Source organism: Thamnophis sirtalis, unplaced genomic scaffold (assembly GCF_051295495.1).
Source record: "Thamnophis sirtalis isolate CommonGarterSnake01/CBP01778 unplaced genomic scaffold, rThaSir2_p1.2 scaffold_8, whole genome shotgun sequence".
NCBI classification, from domain to species: Eukaryota; Metazoa; Chordata; class Lepidosauria; order Squamata; family Natricidae; genus Thamnophis; species Thamnophis sirtalis.
Genome location: NW_028261388.1, coordinates 8,322,892 through 8,342,249, shown reverse-complemented (window position 1 = coordinate 8,342,249; position 19,358 = coordinate 8,322,892). Strand labels below are relative to the sequence as shown.

Genomic DNA, 19,358 nt, shown 5'->3' with positions numbered 1-19,358 from the left:
AGCCTTGGAAAAGAGTCCCTCGGACTTCTGCAACAGCAGATAGGTGGACCTCCAACTTCCATAAGTCTCAGTCGGGATCACCAGTCTCTCTACTGCGTATGAGTCATACTATATATTAAATAACAGAATAACAGAGTTGGAAGGGACCTTGGAGGCCTTCATAACATTTGAAACAAATGGTTGTCCAATCTCTTCTTAAAAACTTCCAGTATTGGAGAATTCACAACTTCTGGAGGCAAGCTGTTCCACTGATTAATTGCTTTGTCAGGAAATTTCTCCTCAGTTCTAGGTTGCTTCTCTCCTTGATTAGTTTCCACCCATTGCTTCTTGTTCTATTCTCAGGTGCTTTGGAGAACAGCTTGACTCCCTCTTCTTTGTGGCAGCCCCTGAGATTTTTGGAAGACTGCTATCATGTCTCCTCTAGTCCTTCTTTTCATTAAACTAGACATACCCAGTTCCTGCAACGGTTCTTTATATTTTTTAGCCTCCAGTCCCCTAATCATCTTTGTTGCTCTTCTCTGCACTCTTTCTAAAGTCTCCACATCTTTTTTACATCGTGGTGACCAAAACTGAATGCCGTATTCCAAGTGTGGCCTTACCAAGGCCTTATAAAGTGGTATTAACACTTCACATGATCTTGATTCTATCGGTTCCACCACAAAACCGCGTTCGACTAAAGGGCGCTCGACGAAACCGCGTAGCTGACGTCAACCCTTAACCTAACCCTAACCCTTAACCCTAATCCTAACCCTTAACTTAACCCTAAACCTAATCCTAAACCTAACTCTTACCTTAACTTGAATCGGCTTGCTTTCAAAGCGCTATTTAAAGCGCCCTTCTTTCTCCGCGCTCGCTGTTGTCGCCCTGTTGATGACGTCAGTGACGCGGTTTAATCGGGCGAGCTTTAGTCGAGCGCGGTTTTGTCGTGCCATGGATTCTATCCCTCTGTTTATGTAGCCTAGAACTGTGTTGGCTGTTTTGACAGGTTCCTTCTCTCCTTGATTAGTTTCCATTCATTGCTTCTTGTTCTGCCTTTAGGTGCTTTGGAGAAATAGGTTGACTCCCTTTTCTTTGATAAGATAAATGAAAATTCTTCTATGGCTCACAGGCTGGGGAAGCTTGCTTAACTGATAATGGAAGTAGAAGTCTGTTGAATCTCATCAAAAGTTTGTATGATCAGAAGGGAAAATTTATGACCCCTAAAACTGGTATTGTTGTGGAATTGCTTTCTTGTGGGCCATATAACCACAAGGCCCACATGCACCCCTTCCCAATTTTAATCTTCCTACGAAGCAACCAGAACTCTTTCGGGCAACTCAGAAACAAGGCCCAAAGTTATCATGTTCACTATTTTGCTTCCTGTTTTCAACCCAATTTCTTTCAATGTGTTCCACACAAGGGTGAAATTCAGCAGGTTCTGATAAGTTCTGGAGAACTGATAGCGGAAATTTTGAGTAGTTCGGAGAACTACTGACTGAACTGATGGAGTTTCTTGGATGAGAAGAGAAATGTCTTCAAAGAGATACAAAGAAAGTCCAGTTGCCTCTTGGGGGGAAAAAAACCATGGTTGAAACAACCATGATCTGGATGACTGAGAATCTCCATAGATGTTTCCTGGTCTTGGCAACATTAAGATGCATGGTGAGAGGAAGGAAGGAAGGAAGGAAGGAAGGAAGGAAGGAAGGAAGGAAGGAAGGAAGGAAGGAAGGAAGGAAGGGATGGAAGAAGGAAGGAAGGGGAGGGAAGAGGAGGAGGGGGAGAGGAGAGATGGAAGAAGGAAGGTGGGGAGAGGAGAGATGAAAGAAGGAAGGAAGGGGAGAAGAGGAGAGGGGAGAGATGGAAGGAAGGAAGGGAGGAGAGGAGGAGGGGAAAAGATGGAAGAAGGAAGGGAGGGGGAGGGGAAAGGAGAGATGAGAGAAGGAAGGAAGGGGAGAGGAGGACAGGGGAGAGGAGAGATGGAAGAAGGAAGGAGGAGAGATGGAAGAAGGAATGAGAGAGGAGGAGAGAGGAGGGGAGAGATGGAAGAAGGAAGGAAGGGGGAGGAGAGGGGAGATGGAAGAAGGAAGGAAGGAAGGAAGGAAGGAAGGAAGGAAGGAAGGAAGGAAGGAAGGGGAGACGAGGAGAGGGGAAAGGAGAGATGAAAGAAGGAAGGAGGGGAGGGGAGAAATGGAAGAAGGAAGGAATGAGAGAGGAAGAGAGAGGAAGGGATAGATGGAGGAAGGAAGGAAGGAGGAGGAGAGGGGAGATGGAAGAAGGAAGGAAGGAAGGAAGGAAGGGGAGAGGAGGACAGGGGAGAGGAGAGATGGAAGGAGGAAGGAGGGGAGAGATGAAAGAAGGAAGGAATGAAAGAGGAGGAGAGAGGAGGGGAGAGATGGAAGAAGGAAGGAAGGGGGAGGAGAGGGGAGATGGAAGAAGGAAGGAAGGAAGGGGAGAGGAGGAGAGGGGAGAGGAGAGATGGAAGAAGGAAGGAAGGAAGGGAAGAGGAGAGATGGAAGAAGGAAGGAATAAAGGAGGGGGAGAGGGGGAGAGGAGAGAGGAGAGTTGGAAGAAGGAAGGAAGGGAAGAGGAGAGATGGAAGGAATAAAGGAAGGGGAGAGGAGGAGAGGGGAGAGGAGAGTTGGAAGAAGGAAGGGAGGGAGGGACATGCCATCTAATATACTCCATTATTTGTTTATTTGCTTTGTTTAATTTGCTTTAATGCTGCCTGACTCCAAATGATTCTGGGAGGCTTGTAGGACAGTTGCAGTTTTAAGCTATTCTCAAAGCTATTCTCCAAAGCACCTGAGAACAGAACAAGAAGCAATGGGTGGAAACTAATCAAGGAGAGAAGCATCTCTCTTTCTCTCTGTGCTTGCATAAGAATTCTTTTTGTCTTTTCCTTAATTTGATTGACGGGTCATTAGGAAATAAGCATGCAGAGTCTGTGAGCGACCCTGTGCTCACCAGCTGAATAGATTGGAGAGAGAGAGAACCTTAGAATCATTTTTTTTTCATTCTTTCTATCCCCTTGTTGTCATCTCCATGCTGTCTTTTCCCCAACCTGGGTGTCGGAAATCAACCCTGAAGCCGGCTTTATCAATATTCAAAATAATGGCTGGGTCGAAAGTTGGCATCTCAAGGTCAAAAGAGAGCAAAGTTCACCCCGCAGGCTTGTCCTCCCTTCTCACTGACGCACAAACACTTCGCAATCCAGATTTGCTGGACTTAGGAAGCGACATCAGGAAATAATCACACAGGAAAACGGATGCCTTACGGCTAGCCATGTTTCCTTTGGCATTAGCAGGCAATTTGGATGCAGCCTCCAGAATTTCCTCATCCTAGAAGTTAGTAAAGAAACAAAAAAAAACCCTAAGTATTAGGGAATAATAATCATTGCCGACTAAGAAGTCTCCAGCGGCAGACAGAGCTAGAAGATTTGTATTTGAAAGCCAGCTCTGAGGAAAACGTGGCAAGGGTGTGTGATTGTACATTGCTTTCCAGAAAAGCAGCTAACTAGTCGCTGATCCTAGAGAAGAACAGATCAACAAAGGTGGGAAGAAGATCTTGGAGATAATCCTAGTAGAACCTATGCTCAAGTAAGAAAACCTATACCCATGATGGCGAACCTATGGCACACGTGCCACAGATGGTATCTGGAGCTAAAATTTAACGGCACGGCAGCCTTTGGCAGCCCTCAGCTCTGTCGCATATGTGTGTGATGGCCAGCTGATGTTTGGGCTTCCGGAGGGCTGGGGGAAGCTGTTTTTGCCCTCCCCAGGCTTCAGGAAAGCCTCCGGAGCCTAGAGAGGGGGAAAAACAGGCCCAACGAGTCAACAGGAAGTTTGGGAACAAACTTCCGGTTGGGCCATTGGGCCTGTTTTTCACTTTGCCCAGACTTCAGGAAAGTCTCCGGAGCCTAGAGAGGGCGAAAAACAGGCCCAATGAGTCAACCGGAAGTTCAGGAACAAACTTCCAGTTGGGCTATTGGGCCTGTTTTTCACTTTGCCCAGACCTCAGGAAAGTCTCCAGAGCCTAGAGAGGGCGAAAAACAGGCCCAACGAGTCAACCGGAAGTTCGGGAACAAACTTCCGGTTGGGCTATTGGGCCTGTTTTTCACTTTCCTCAGACTTCAGGAAAGTCTCCGGAGCCTAGAGAGGGCGAAAAACAGGTCCAACGAGTCAACCGGAAGTTCGGGAACAAACTTCCGGTTGGGCTATTGGGCCTGTTTTTCACTTTGCCCAGACTTCAGGAAAGTCTCCGGAGCCTAGAGAGGGCGAAAAACAGGCCCAACGAGTCAACCGGAAGTTCATTTCCAAACTTCCGCTTGGCCTGTTGGGCCTGTTTTTCACCCTCCCCAGGCTCTGGAGGCTTTCCTGAAGCCTGGGGAGGGTGAAAATGGCCTCCTCCGGCCTGCCGAAGGCCCTCCGGAGAGCCGAGAGAGGCCATTTTCGCCCTCCCCAGACTTCAGGAAAGCCTCCGGAGCCTGGGGAGGGCGGAAATTCCCCTCCTGGCATGTGCGTTGGGGAGGTTGCTCACATATGCACAGATGGGGGGGTCTCTCGGGCATGCGCAGGTGGGTGGACACTTCCGGGTGCACCACTTAGAAAAAGGTTAGCCATCACTGACCTATAGCATTCCAGACAAATGGGTGTCCAATCTCTTCTTAAAGACCTCCAGTATTGGAGAATTCACAACTTCTGGAGGCAAGTTGTTTCACTGATTAGTTGTTCTCGCTGTCAGGAAATTTCTCCTTATTTCTAGGATGGTTCACTTCTCTCCTTCATTAGTTTCCAAGTGGAAAATTTGGACCCTTGGCAACTGGCATATACCTATGACAGTTGCAATGTCCTGGGGTCCAGTGAACACTTTTTGTAACTGTTAGCTTATTTCCGACCATGGGAGGTATCCGGATTCACTTAAGGATCTCATGATTCACGTAGCAACTGCAACAATTCGCTTAAAAAGGTCGTAAAATGGGGCAAAACACACCTAACAGCTGCCTTGCTTTGCCACGGAAATATTTGGCTCAGTTGGGGTCGTAAATTGAGGATTACCAATGTTAGGTAAGCTCCCTGTTGGGAGAGCGAGTGCATTCAGAGAAGCGTTGTGAGAGTTGTGATGGAGAACACACAAATCAGCATACAGAGACACTGCAGTTTAAATAGGCTTCTACTTTCGTGGAAATAGAGGTATCAGAGTCCATCAAACAGTCCAAGTCATACATGGATAAGACAGTCAGTCATCAACGTCTTTCAGTTAAGGGATAATCCAAATAACTAGTCCAGTATCATATAAACAGTCTGGTACTCAAAGTTTGCTAACAGTTGCAAAACTTACAATAGCTCACGGCACTTTCTAACAGCTAGCTTCCAAAAACACTCAGATCAGATCAGCCCAGCATCTAACAAACAGAGAGCTAACAGTCATTCTGGCCGATTGAGGAAAACAGCAACCAATCACATTTTACAGTATGATTTAAAGAAACAGGTATAGCATTGTTACATGATTTATATATTGCCAACCCAACCGTTAGAATTATATTCCTAACAACCTTTATTAAGGATCCGGAGAGAATTCCAGAAATCCTGCTGACTTTCCTTGCCCAGAGCTATTCGGCTGACTTATCAAATGCTGCATAGCGCTGAAGAAGCTTTTAAACAAATGAATGTTGATGACTGCATGATGGAGTTCGTGGCTCACCTTTTGCTTAAATTCGGCAAAAACAAAAAAAATCCCCCTCTACCATCTTCAGTAATTTCCTGGTCGTTGGAAGAAGGGAATTGCTTTTCTGGCAGATTTTTTGGAGCCATTGCGGTGACTAAACAAAGCGGATTAAAGACGCTCCTGCCAAAAATAATGGTGTTTTCATTTAAGTTATTGCAACGGGGAGAATTTTAAAAAGTGAAACGCGCACATTATGTAAAACATCCCATTTTGGAAGTCGCCAAGGGAGGCTGAGTGACTCATGGCTCCCACATAACAGCAAACAAATTCAGCTATCTTAAATAGCATGTGGAAAGATATATTGGGGTGAGTTGGATAAAAATGTTTTTTTTTAATTTATTCAGGCTTGGCTTTCCTTTCTTGGAAATATTTTCAATGACTTTTTTTAAAAAAAAATCTTTGCTATTAAAAACGAAGCACAATATATATACATTTTCTCAGTTTTCTCTAGTTTCTAATTTTATTACTCCTGGAGCTGTGCCGCAGTCCAAATTCCAAGGATAAAACATGCTTTGGAGTGGATGTTGGCATGGTCCTATAGAAATTGTAGCTTTTCCCAGGCTTACCCAATTGCGTAGTGCACGAAATAAGACACATTTGGGGTAAAGGTGTGCCAATGGATGTGAGATGGGCAGCTATGCCCACTCCTTTTCCACATCTTTTGATCCCAGGTTCACTGCACAATTCCCTTCACCGTCATAACTTACTCACAATCCTCTGTTTAGTGATGGCACTTTTAGGCTTTTTAATCAAGGATGCGATCAATATATGAAGAATGTATCTGTGAATGGGATTTAAATGTTAGTGTTTCCAGATGCATCTCACTTTGTATTGCTGAAAAGAGAAAGAACTACTTTGGTCCAGTGGTTAAGGCACCAGGCTAGAAAATAGGTGACTGTGAGTTGTAGTCCCACCTTAGCCATGAAAGCCAGCTGGGTGACTTTCGGGCAGGAGGTGGTGAGTTCTACTCCCGCCTTAGGCATGAAAGCCAGCTGGGTGACTTTGGGCCAATCACCAGGAGACAGTGAGTTCTAGTCCTGCCTTAGGCATGAAAGCCAGCTGGGTGACTTTGGGCCAATCACCAGGAGACTGTGAGTTCTAGTCCTGCCTTAGGCATGAAAGCCAGCTGGGTGGCATTGGGCCAATCACCAGGAGACAGTGAGTTCTAGTCCCGCCTTAGGCATGAAAGCCAGCTGGGTGACTTTCAGGCAGGAAGTGGTGAGTTCTAGTCCCACCTTAGGCATGAAAGCCAGCTGGGTGGCATTGGGCCAATCACCAGGAGACAGTGAGTTCTAGTCCCGCCTTAGGCATGAAAGCCAGCTGGGTGACTTTCAGGCAGGAAGTGGTGAGTTCTAGTCCCGCCTTAGGCATGAAAGCTAGCTGGGTGGCATTGGGCCAATCACCAGGAGACGGTGAGTTCTAGTCCTGCCTTAGGCATGAAAGCCAGCTGGGTGGCATTGGGCCAATCACCAGGAGACATTGAGTTCTAGTTCCGCCTTAGGCATGAAAGCCAGCTGGGTGACTTTGGGCCAATCACCAGGAGACGGTGAGTTCTAGTCCTGCCTTAGGCATGAAAGCCAGCTGGGTGGCATTGGGCCAATCACCAGGAGACATTGAGTTCTAGTTCCGCCTTAGGCATGAAAGCCAGCTGGGTGACTTTGGGCCAATCACCAGGAGATGGTGAGTTCTAGTCCTGCCTTAGGCATGAAAGCCAGCTGGGTGGCATTGGGCCAATCACCAGGAGACTGTGAGTTCTAGTCCTGCCTTAGGCATGAAAGCCAGCTGGGTGACTTTGGGCCAATCACCAGGAGATGGTGAGTTCTAGTCCTGCCTTAGGCATGAAAGCCAGCTGGGTGGCATTGGGCCAATCACCAGGAGACTGTGAGTTCTAGTCCTGCCTTAGGCATGAAAGCCAGCTGGGTGACTTTGGGCCAATCACCAGGAGATGGTGAGTTCTAGTCCTGCCTTAGGCATGAAAGCCAGCTGGGTGGCATTGGGCCAATCACCAGGAGACTGTGAGTTCTAGTCCTGCCTTAGGCATGAAAGCCAGCTGGGTGACATTGGGCCAGTTCTTCTCCTTCAGCCCAATCAACTCTACAGGGTTGTTGTTATGAGGAAAATAGGAGGAAGAAGGCGTGTCGGATATGTTCACCACCTTGAGTTATTTGTCAAAACAATAAAGGCAGGATACAAATAAATAAACTAAATAAGTGAACTAAATAATGGACAAAGTGATCACTTGGCAAGAACGCTAGGGATTCGAACCGCCGAACTGCCAAAGTTTCTGATTGACAAGCTCAGCGTCTTAGCCACTGAGCCACCGGGTCCCAGGAAAGGTCACAAAATGGGGCAAAACTCACTGAACACCTTTCTCACTTAGCAACATAAATTTTGTGCTCAGTTTTGGTTGTGAGTCAAGAACTACCCATAATACTTTTTTCTTTTTCTTTTAAGAGACTGGTTCTGTTCCACTGTTTTAACACACCCATCCTCTCTTCCACCTTAGGGCATGGCCTTCACCCTTCAAGAGAGGCTCCAGCTGGGAATACACGGCCTTCTCCCACCTTGTTTCCTGAGCCAAGATGTTCAAGTGCTACGGGTTCTGAAAAGCTACGAGACCAAATCCAATGATCTAGACAAGTGAGCAGAAGTGAGCTGGGGATGCCTGCACGAATCTTATGTTTCGAACTAGATACTCTGGAACTTGGAGGTTGACCCTTTGGGTTGCCTTCTGTGGTTGTGGTGGTTTTTAGTTGCACAGGCGTGTCCAACCCATTGCAACCCCATGGACAATGTTCCTCCAGGCCTTCCTGTCCTCTACCATCCTCTGGAGTCCATTTAAGCTCACACCGACTGCTTCAGTGACTCCATCCAGCTACCTCCTTCTCTGTCGTCCCCTTCTTCTTTTGCCCTCCATCATTCCCAGCATGAGGCTCTTCTCCAGGGAGTCCTTCCTTCTCATTAGGTGGCCAAAGCATTTGAGATTCCTCTTCAGGATCTGGCCTTCTAGAGAGCAGTCAGGGTTGATCTCCTCTAGGATTGACAGGTTGGATCGCCTTGCAGTCCAAGGGACTCGCAGGAGTCTTCTCCAGCACGTTGTGTAGTTGTGGAAAAACTGCCAGTTGGCTGGGATCTCACCGCCCGTTTTGTCACAGGGGGCTAGCTGTTCCCAGATCAGCCTCAACATTTCTATGCTAGCTTTGTTTCGAGTTCCTGTGAAGGTATCCATCCAACAGAAATAGTAAACTGACCCCAGCTTCTCCCCGCTGTGCTCAGACATTTTCCCACATAGATAAGGACTTCCTCGCACTGTTATTACGACATGACCTCTGGTAGCCTTCTTTGACCCAATATTCTTCTCCATGCCGAAAACGTGGCAGACACTTTTGAACTTTTCAAAGAACTGTTGGATCCTTTTTTTTTAATGTAGTAAAAACCCTACAGCATTTGCAAAAGGAAGAGCACACCCTTCCTCCTAAATCTTATAGAGAACGGTTGCTAAAACTTGTAAAGAACTTGGGTATGTCTAGTTTAATTTAAAGAAGGACAAGTGAGAACAATTAATCAGTGGAACAACTTGCCTCTAGGAATTGTGAATTTGTTTGAAATGGGATAGTCCAATGGCCCATAATGGTCTAAGCATGGGTTGGACTAGAAGACCTCCAAGGTCCCTTCCAACTCTGTTATTCTATTCTGTTCTATCCTAGTTCAATCATCTTCTCATTTCTCATCTTTTCTCCTCTTTCCCACTATCTTCCCCTATTGGTATCTTATGATTTATTACTTCTTGTTTGTATCTTATAATTAATTATTGTCTTTATGATTTATAACCTATCACTTTGTTGTTTTTATGTACACTGGGAGTTTATGCACTAGAGACAATTGTTTTGTGTTTCCAGTTGCTAAAACCTATAAAGAACTTGGGTACATCTAGTTTAATGAAAAGAAGGACGAGTGAGAACAATTGATCAGTGGAACAACTTGCCTCCAGAAATTGTGGGTGCTCCAATACTGGAGGTTTTTAAGAAGAGATTGAACAACCATTTGTCTGAAATGGTATAGGGTTTCCTGCCTGAGCAAGGGGTTGGACTAGAAGACCTCCAAGGTCCCTTCCAACTCTGTTAATCTGTTATTCCCTGCTGGTTCTTGGGGGAAAAAAACCCTGAAAAAAACACTTATCACAAAATGTTAACTTATTATTCTATTTGTAATAGAATAATATCAGCTACCTCTGATATTATCAGCTACCTCTTTTACCACACTGTAACTCTGGGTGCCTTATAATATTAAAAGTTAAAACTGTAGGAAACCTAATAAGACAAATGCTATAAAGATCAACCTAACTAAAAAAAAATGGGCAGGAAGTATGATGAGAAGGGGGGAAGGTGGAAAATTTAAAAAAAAACGATGCAAAACAACACAAAATAATGATGTCTCTTGTTCTGCATCATTTATTCTTCCATGGTTACTATTCTGGGTACTAAACAGTAATTTGTTTTTTAGTGCAGTAGAAAAAAGATGAGAGCTATTTCATGGAGAATCTTAGCCTAAAGCTTTAGGATGAAATCCAGCTTCAATCCTTAGCTAAATAAATGTATTAAAAGCAATGGCAATAATTTTAAAAAAATCCAGAAGTTGAACAATGCTCCCTTATGCGCTTCCCTTCATTTTTAGGGGAAAATCCCCGCCTTCATTGGGAAGAACTTTATAATTATAGTCTGGTCTCAAATATTCCATTCTTGGTGTGGTGTCTGAGAAACTGACATTGTAGATTCAAGTAAACCTGGATGAAACTGACTTTCTGCAGGCATTTAAATCGGGGTTTCATCTGGGATAGGTTGTAAGTTGAGGTAGTCCTCAACTTGCAACCATTCATTTAGCGACCATTCGAAGTTACAACAACACTGAAAAAAGCGATCAATGACTATTTTTCACACTTACAACGACCTTAGGATCACATGATCGAAACTGAGACGCTTGGCAACTGATTCGTATTTATGACGGTTGCAAGGTCCGGAGATCGTGTGATCCCCTTTTGTGACCATCTGACCAGCAATGTCAACGGGGAATTCAGATTCACTTAACAACAGTGTGACTAACTTAACAACTGCAAAGATTCACTTCACTACTGTGGCAGGAAAGGTCGTAAAAATTGGGCAAAACTCACTTAAACCACTGCCGTGTTTAGCAGTGGAAGTTTTAGGCTCAGTGTTGTGGCCGAGCAGCAGCCGGCTGAGCTCTTGCAAGTTTGCAAGTTTAATAGCATTTATATGCTGCCCAATCCCGTAGGACTTGGGTGGCTTACAGTACAGAAAAAGAAAAAAATCAAAAAATAAAATACAAGGAAGAAAAGATAGATTTAAAATACAACACACCATGCACTCTGTTCTGAATGGGGCTGGACCGTATTTTGAGATCAACAGCCCCAGGCCTGCCGGAACAGCCAGGTTTTAATGGCTTTCCGGAAGGCCGAGAGAGTGGGAAGGGTCTGGATCTCTGCGGGTAGATCATTCCACAGGGCCGGGGCAGCTACAGAGAAAGACCTCCCCCGAGTAGTCGCCAACCGGCATTGCCCGGTTGGTGGTACCCGGAGGAGGCCCAACCTGTGAGATCTTATGGGTCGTTGGGAGGTATCTTGGTGGACTCTGACAGCGATGATGATTATGGGACTGTTCTGGAGGATGAAGAAGACTCTGGAAGGTGTTTGGAGTCAGAGCAGGGACTAGAGAGGCCTGTTGGCCACCAGGTGGCATCTGAGTCAGGGAGCAGTGAGGAGGAACAGAGGGAGGTTGTCCCTGATATGCATGTGTGTAGCACTGAGAAGAGAAGGGAGCAGCTGTGGAGAAGACGTCATAGAAGGAAATAGGGACAAGTGGCTACTGTTGTGGCCCCTCCCAAAGAGTTTATAGGTGGAGCGACAGGAGGGGAATCTTTGCAGGAAACAACAGTCGACTTTACTAGCCGTTGAGAAGGCATTCTGTAAATCTAATCTTGGTTTCTTGAAGATAGCATTCTAGGCTCCTAGCCAAGGGGTGACTTTACCTCCATCATTAGTCGTGGCAGACAGCCAAGCCTGTGTCTGCATATTCATTAGAATCACGGGACAGAACAGCTCATTATGGTCATAAGTCAAAGACTACCTACAGTGACATGCGGTGAGGTTTATGGCTGGTGAGGCAAGCGGGCAAAAGCCACCCTATGTCGGACACAGCGGTAGGGCGTTCGGACGCCCCGACGCTGTGTCCGCCATAGAGGAAAAACTTCCTTAGACCAACGGAGGACTTTAAAAGCAGAGAGGACCTATGGAAAGCTTCAAAGAATCAATGCTGGATGGAACCAAAGCCGCCCTGCCGCCCTGGCGCTAGAGGCAAAAGCCGCCCTGCCACTACGTCCAAAAGCCCTGCCGGCCGCTATGTCCCACATAAAAAATAAAGTGCCAGCCCGTGCACCAGCAGAGGCAGGTAAAACACACACATACACACACACACAAATTACTTACAACAATACAATTACTTACAAATTACATTAATTTTGAATTCCTCCCCCCCTCCCTCCGACCCACATACCTTTTCCAGCTGTGTCACAGAGGATTTCAACTCTCCTCTTGTCTGCCATAATGAAAATGTAAAAAATGTAAAAGGAAAAAGGCAAGAGCTGCTGAGGTCAGGCTGAGTTAGCTGCTGCCAGAGTCCCCAATGGATGACTCTGCTTAACTGTTTAAAAAAGCCTCTTTAAAAAGTGCCCTCTATAGGAGGAGGCGAGAGAACCTCGTGCCTCATCTACATAAGGAATTTTTCGGCTTTTAACCCTTGCTTAACTCTGCTCGAGTGATCATAAAGATAGACTAAATGAGGCACGTGGTTCTCTCGCCTCCTCCTGTAGAGGGCACTGTTTTTAGAGGCTTTTTTAAACAAGCACTAAGCAGAGTCATCCACTGTGACTCTGGCAGCAACTACTTCAGCCTTTTTCCTTTTAATTTTTCTTTTCTTTCCATGATGACAGTGGTGAGGCCCTGCCTCCAGTGCCTCCCCTGCCTGCACGTCACTGACTACCTATAATACTGATGGTGGTTTGTCATGTTGATGGATGGGTCCCAATCCAAAAAAGCTAAATGGAAGAAATGTTGATAGAAATCTTGCATATCTCAACAGCTTTCAGTATCCAGTATGCACTCGGATGTCTTCTGATTTCGAGAGCATTTTTTGTAGTAATTCTGATTTTGGGACATTTGATTCTGGGTGAGCTACTGCTCAGCACTTAAGTAAATTTCCTGTTGGTGTTCCTATGTTGTTTTAACATCTACATGAAACCTCAGGATGAAGTCACTTGGAGCTCTGGAGTGAGATATTATCAATGATTACATCTAGGTCCATTGCTCCACACCTTTAATTCTTGAACGTAGAATAATAGAGCTGGAAAGGACCATGGAGGTCTTCTAGTCCAACCCCCTGCTCAAGCAGGAGACTCTATACTACTTCGGCCAAACGGCTGTCCAGTCTCTCTTTGAAAGCCTCTACTGGTGAAGGACCCACAACTTTTGAAAGACTGTTTGCCAGGCCTTTACTGAATGTGAATGAGAGGAATTTTATAAAAGGGGTTTTGTCAGGACCAGAAATCGGCTTTGTACGTTTTACAATACAATAGCAGAGCTGGAAGGGACCTTGGAGGTCTTCTAGTCCAACCCCCTGCCTAGGCAGGAAACCCTATACCATTTCAGACAAATGGCTATCCAACATCTTCTTAAAGACTTCCAGTGTTGAGGCATTCACAACTTCTGGAGGCAAGTTGTACCACTGATTAATTGTTCTAACTGTCAGGAAATTTCTCCTTAGTTCTAAGTTGCTTCTCTCCTTGATTAGTTTCCATCCATTGCTTCTTGTTCTGCCCTCAGGAGCCTTGGAGAATAGTTTGACTCCCTCTTCTTTGTGGCAGCCCCTGAGATATTGGAAGACTGCTATCATGTCTCCCCTAGTCCTTCTTTTCATTAAACTAGACATACCCAGTTCCTGCAACCGTTCTTCATATGTTTTAGTCTCCCGTCTCCTAATCCTCTTTGTTGCTCTTCTCTGTACTCTTTCTAGAGTTTCCACATCTTTTCTACATCGTGGTGACCAAAACTGGATGCCGTATTCCAAGTGTGGCCTTACCAAGGCCTTATAAAGTGGTATTAACCCTTCACGGGATCTTGATTCTGTCCCTCTGTTTATGCAGCCTAGAACTGTGTTGGCTTTTTTGGCAGCTGCTGCATACGGCTGGCTCCTATTTAAATGGTTGTCCACCCTTGTTTTGGGGAAGCCTAGATCAGAACAAAGATGATTTCCAGATCATTCAAAGTGCAATGCTTGTGTCAACTCCTCTTTTCATCACTTCCTTTTCTTTTGTTCTTTTTTTTTTCCAGGTATATCATCCTCATGACTCTGCAGGACAGAAACGAGAAACTGTTTTACCGGGTTCTCACATCCGACATAGAAAGATTTATGCCAATAGTGTACACTCCAACTGTTGGGTTGGCTTGCCAGTTGTACGGCCTGGCCTTCAGGCGGCCTCGGTGAGTGGACAGAATGATTTCTGTTTTCCTTCTGCTGCCGGCTTCTCGCTCAAAGGTTCTCGTTGGCACCAAATGTTCCCCTTCTAATTGCTACCTAACTTTCCGTGGGTGGTCTCCACAAGGAGGAATAGTCTTGGTGCAATTGTCAAATAACTCAGTGTGCATTTGTAGTCCTGTAATGACAAATGGGGAAAGTCTTCTAAGATGAATAAAAACACTATTTGTTTGAGAACAGTACAGTACAGTACAGCTCGCTCCACCTGAGGTTAATGACAAAATGTTACCCTGAATTCTCATTTAAAGTTCCTCCATCAAATTTATAACTTTTAAATTTCTAATAGTCTTGCATGACAACCGCTAATAGCAACTGTGGTTAGCCCCTCCTTCCTTCCTTCCTTCCTTCCTTCCTTCCTTCCTTCCTTCCTTCCTTCCTTCCTTCCTTCCTTCCCTCCCTCCCTCCCTCCCTCCCTCCCTCCCTTCTTCCTTCCTTCCTTCCCTCCCTCCCTCCCTTCTTCCTTCCTTCCTTCCCTTCCTTTTTTCGTGCCTCCTCCTTGCCTCTCCCTCCCCCCTCCCACTTCCAGCATTTAGCCAATTAGCAGGCATCCCCTATCTCTATGTCCACGTCGAGGAATCAGGGTTTGGTTGCATGATCAGTTCATAATCCCATGTTATTATTTCAATACATTTATAGGTGGTCTTCCTTTGTTTGGATGCAGCCAGGAATAATTTGGCACAAAATCTTCCTGGTGCTGATGAAATCCAACTGCTTTTCTCCCCAGTGCAGTTTGTGTATTTCCACCTGTCCTTTCGCAAACGTTTTTTTCTTTCGACCATCCGATGGAAATCTGGCCCTGCTCTGATCCCAGACTGCAAATGAGAAGGTTTCAAATTGTGTTTGATTTTTCTAATTCACAAAGGAGACCAAACCTTTGTAAATGCTCTGTAAATAGTTACAGACAAGTCCCAACTCCCTTTGAAGCTGTGTTCCACTGCATATTTTTTTAATTATCTCTTTCTCTGTCTCTCTCTCTCTCTCTCTCAATCTCCACCCCTTGGAAAGTTTATTTTTTAACCATTATTACAAGTGATGAATATCACATGGGGAATAACATTCTTCTTTGCAAAGTGTACTTCTTTTTCTCTTTGGAAAAAGATCTTGTCCCATCAGACTGTGTAGGCAAGCAATCACCTCTTAACCCTTGTTAATCATAGTTCATAAATCAGATGTTTTAGGTGTATCCTTCCTTTGGGCTTTTCGGGTTCCTTGGGGAAAAAAACTTCTTATACTCCTAGACCAAGAAATACCCTGTTTCCCCGAAAATAAGACTTCCCCGGATAATAAGCCCAATCGGGCTTTTGAGCGCATACGCTAAAATAAGGTCTCCCCTAAAAATATTACAACACAGCAGCAGCCATGGGATGACCACACTCGCTGCCGTCTACACTTTAAAAATAATAAGAACTCCCCCAAAATAAGGCCAAGTGCTTATTTCAAGGGTCAAAAGAAAATAAGACCCTATAAAGAATGGCACGCATAGTCCTAAAGCAATTTGTTTTATCTTCAGGGGGAAAAGAATCCTGTACAGTTACAACTTGGAAACAAGGAACTATTTGTAGCCCAGAGTTGAACTGCCGAGTATTTAGTGCTCTCTGAGCTTGGTTATTTTCTTGCAGACATTTCTTTACCAAACTTGGTAATGTCATCCGTGCTAACAGTCATTAGTCTAGTAGCACTGATGATGTTATGTAGTTTGGTAAAAAAAAAAAAGAATAACAGGAAAGGGTGGGATGGCATGGGACGGGACGGATCAGAACGGAACAGAATAGAATAGAATATCTGCAATCTCTTCTTTAAAAACTTCCAGTGTTGGAGCGTTTACAACTTCTGGAGGCCTCTTGGTACCTTTCTTGACAGCTGTTATCAAAAGAAGATACCATTATCTTATTTTATAATATACTAGCTGATAACCCAGCGTTGCCCCTGGTATTTATTTATAGGTGGGGGGGGGAGACCGGAACATACGTAATTTCTAATATTGGATTTTCTACTTTACCAGAGGGAGCCCCCTTTTGGAGTACTGTGAAGCCGTTACCATGGCAACCCCACTGCGCTGTACAGTAGATGCCATTTTATGGCAGTACATTAGAAGCTATTTTAAGGCACAACATGCTGTATTTTAACAGAACACCCCCCCCCCAAGGGTTGTTAGGGGTGTCTCACCCCACGTGTTTAGCTTTGGAGCTCAGAAAACATGAGTTACTAAGCTTAAACTGAAAAGCACTTCGAGAAAGGAAGAAACATACAACTTGGTTATTCTCTTGTTTAAAAGCTCTGTAACAACCAAGTCTTTGCAATAAACAAATCAATGAAAGTCCGAGATCAGTCACTTGCGGCAATTTCAATAATTGATTGGTTAATTATTCTTCCTCCTCGGATAATTTCCTTACAGGCTCAAATGAAGTTTGATTGCCCGGGCTCTTTTGTAAGATGATGTGTTTGTTAGTTTAATTTTTTTCCCCCAAAGAAACTAATTTTGAATGTTTGATTTCTAAATTTCAAAGCCTAACACAGTTGCCACAGCAATAACAGAAATAGGATCTGCAAACACAGCAGATGGTTGGGAGGTTCCTTAAAAAGAAGATCTCAGGAGGCTTGTGCATCATATGCTGGAGTTATTTCTGGAAATAAAATGTTATATTCGTTAAATTGAATTGAATTGAATATATTCGTTCAATCAAATCCTGACTCGTAGAATGCAGAGTGATCTGACATTCCCCAGATGTGCTGGAAGTGAAACCGGGGATGGGTAAGATAAGCCCACATGAACCATGCGTGACCCGTCAAAACCGCGGTCCACTAAAGCGCGCCCGATCAAAGCGCGTACCTGACGTCATCAGCAGCGCAACAAATAAAATTAAAAATAAATTAAATTAAAATAAAATTAAAGCAAGCCGATTCACGTAAAGGTAAGGGTTAGGGTTAGGGTTAGGTTAAGGGTTAGGGTTAGGGTTAGGGTTACGTTAAGCGTTAGGGTTAGGTTTAGGGTTAGGTTAAGGGTTACCGTTAGGTTTAGCGTTAGGTTAAGGGTTAGGGTTAGGGTTAGGGTTAGGTTTAGGGTTAGGTTTGGGGGGGTTAGGTTTAGATTTATGCTTTAATTTTAAGTTTACCGCTCACAGCGTGCTGTTTTCGTCGCGCTGTAATGACGTCACGTACGCGCTTTCGTCGAGCGCGCTTTAGTCTACCGCGGTTTTGTGGTGGAACCGAACCATATTGCACCTGGTGTCATCATGGCTAGTATCTTCTGCTGTTCGTGATGGAAATATCACAACTTTCCATTCAATAATCCCAACACATCTAAAAAGCATCAGAGAAAGTCTAATCTAGAGAAAAGAAGGACTAGGGGTGACATGATAGCAGTCTTCCGATGTTTGAGGGGCTGCCACAAAGAGGAGGGGGTCAAATTATTCTCCAAAGCACCAGAAGGTAAGGCAAGAAACAATGGATGGAAACTAATCAAGGAGAGAAGCAACCGGAATTAGGGAGAAACTTCCTTACAATCAAAGCAATTAACCAGTGGAACAGTTTGCCTTCAGAAGTTGTGACTGCTCCATCACTGGAATTTTTAAAGAAAAGACTGGTCAGCCACTTGTCTGAAATGACGTAGGATCTCCTGCTTGAGCAGGGGTTGGACTAGAAGACCTCCAAGGTCTCTTCCAAATGTATTCTGTAACTGTAACTTCTTCAGTACATTAACCATATTTCTGTGGTCTTGTAGTCAAGGGAAAAAAACTATGCACGCTCTTCACACTTGTCTGAAACGGTATAGGGTTTCCTGCTTGAGCAGGGGTTGGACTAGATCAGGGGTCAGCAACTGGCAGCTCCGGAGCCGCATGTGGCTCTTTCATCCCTCTGCTGCAGCTCCCTGTCACCGGTAAAAGGCGTTGGAAAAAAGAAAAAGGACGCTGCTCTAGGAGGAGACTCTATGGTGGGGAAACTAGACTTCCGTTCGGCTCCAGAACTGAACGGGGGGCTTCTGATTAGGACCTTTGTGGCTCTTTGAGTGTTTAAGGTTGCTGACTCCTAAACTAGATGACCTCCAACTCTGTTATTCTTTATGAATGAGGGCGGAATATCTCTTCTAAGATGCCACCTGATAGTTTTGTTTAGCCCCACTGAGGCTAAACTAAGTTCAATTACATCACAAGTTCAGCAGTGTCTGGACATTTTAAGTGAACATGTGAACTGGATATTGCAATACTTGTTGGCCATCCCACATTTAGCATTGAGACAAAAGAGAGCTTTGTGCAGGCAGTCCTTGACTTACAACAGTTCATTTATTGACCGTTCAAAGTTACAACGTGTCAGAGTTTGCCGCAGCAACCACACCCAGAAAGCAAACACAGGTAACTGATTCAGCAGGATTCATGAACTCCTCTTTATATATAATATAACACAGGAAATCAATATACAATACCAAAAGCAGGTTTTCCAACATGGTAGCAAATACACGCAAAAAAACGCAGGCAGAGGAGAGAACAGTTTTCAATTTCAGTTCAGAGCAGCAGGCTAGTTTAGATCTCAGCACAGACTCAGATCTGCAGAGTTAATCCACAGTCAGGCTCCTTGCTGTCTCCTTGTTGCTCACACAGCAAATACCGTTTCAGTTTCCAAACAGCCCTCATTGGCTGACTTAGTTACTAAGCACTATTCCAATTCATGAATACTACACTGACACAAGGGCCCTGAAAATAGTGACTTGGGGCTGGGTTTTTTTCACGCTTATGACCGTTGCAGCAGGGCCACATAATAAAAATTCAGATACTTGGCAACGGACTCATATTTGTGACGGTTGTCTTGGGGGGGGGGGTCACGTGATCAACTTTTGCAACCTTCTGGCAAGCGAAGTCAACGGGGAAGCCAGATTCCCTTAAGAACCATGCTACTAACTTAACAACTGCAGTGATTTACTTAACCACTTTGACAAGAAAGGTCATAAAATGGGACCAAATTCTCTTTTGGAGGGCTTAATTTTGGTCATAAGTCGAGGACTTTAAAGGCGAGCTCTGGTGACTCATGCTTCTCTTTTGTCTGGATTACTTCTGCACG

At 44.8% G+C, this 19,358-nt stretch overlaps 1 protein-coding gene across 1 annotated transcript in view; it reads left to right on the top strand.

Moving 5' to 3' along the window:
- Positions 1-19,358, top strand: part of ME3 (malic enzyme 3) — a 118,886-nt gene that overhangs the window by 44,181 nt on the left and 55,347 nt on the right. Inside the window, exons 3-4 of the mRNA XM_087721065.1 lie at positions 8,210-8,343; positions 14,102-14,251. Coding sequence (XP_087577191.1) covers positions 8,210-8,343; positions 14,102-14,251 — 284 coding nt within the window. The remainder of the gene's footprint in view (positions 1-8,209; positions 8,344-14,101; positions 14,252-19,358) is intronic.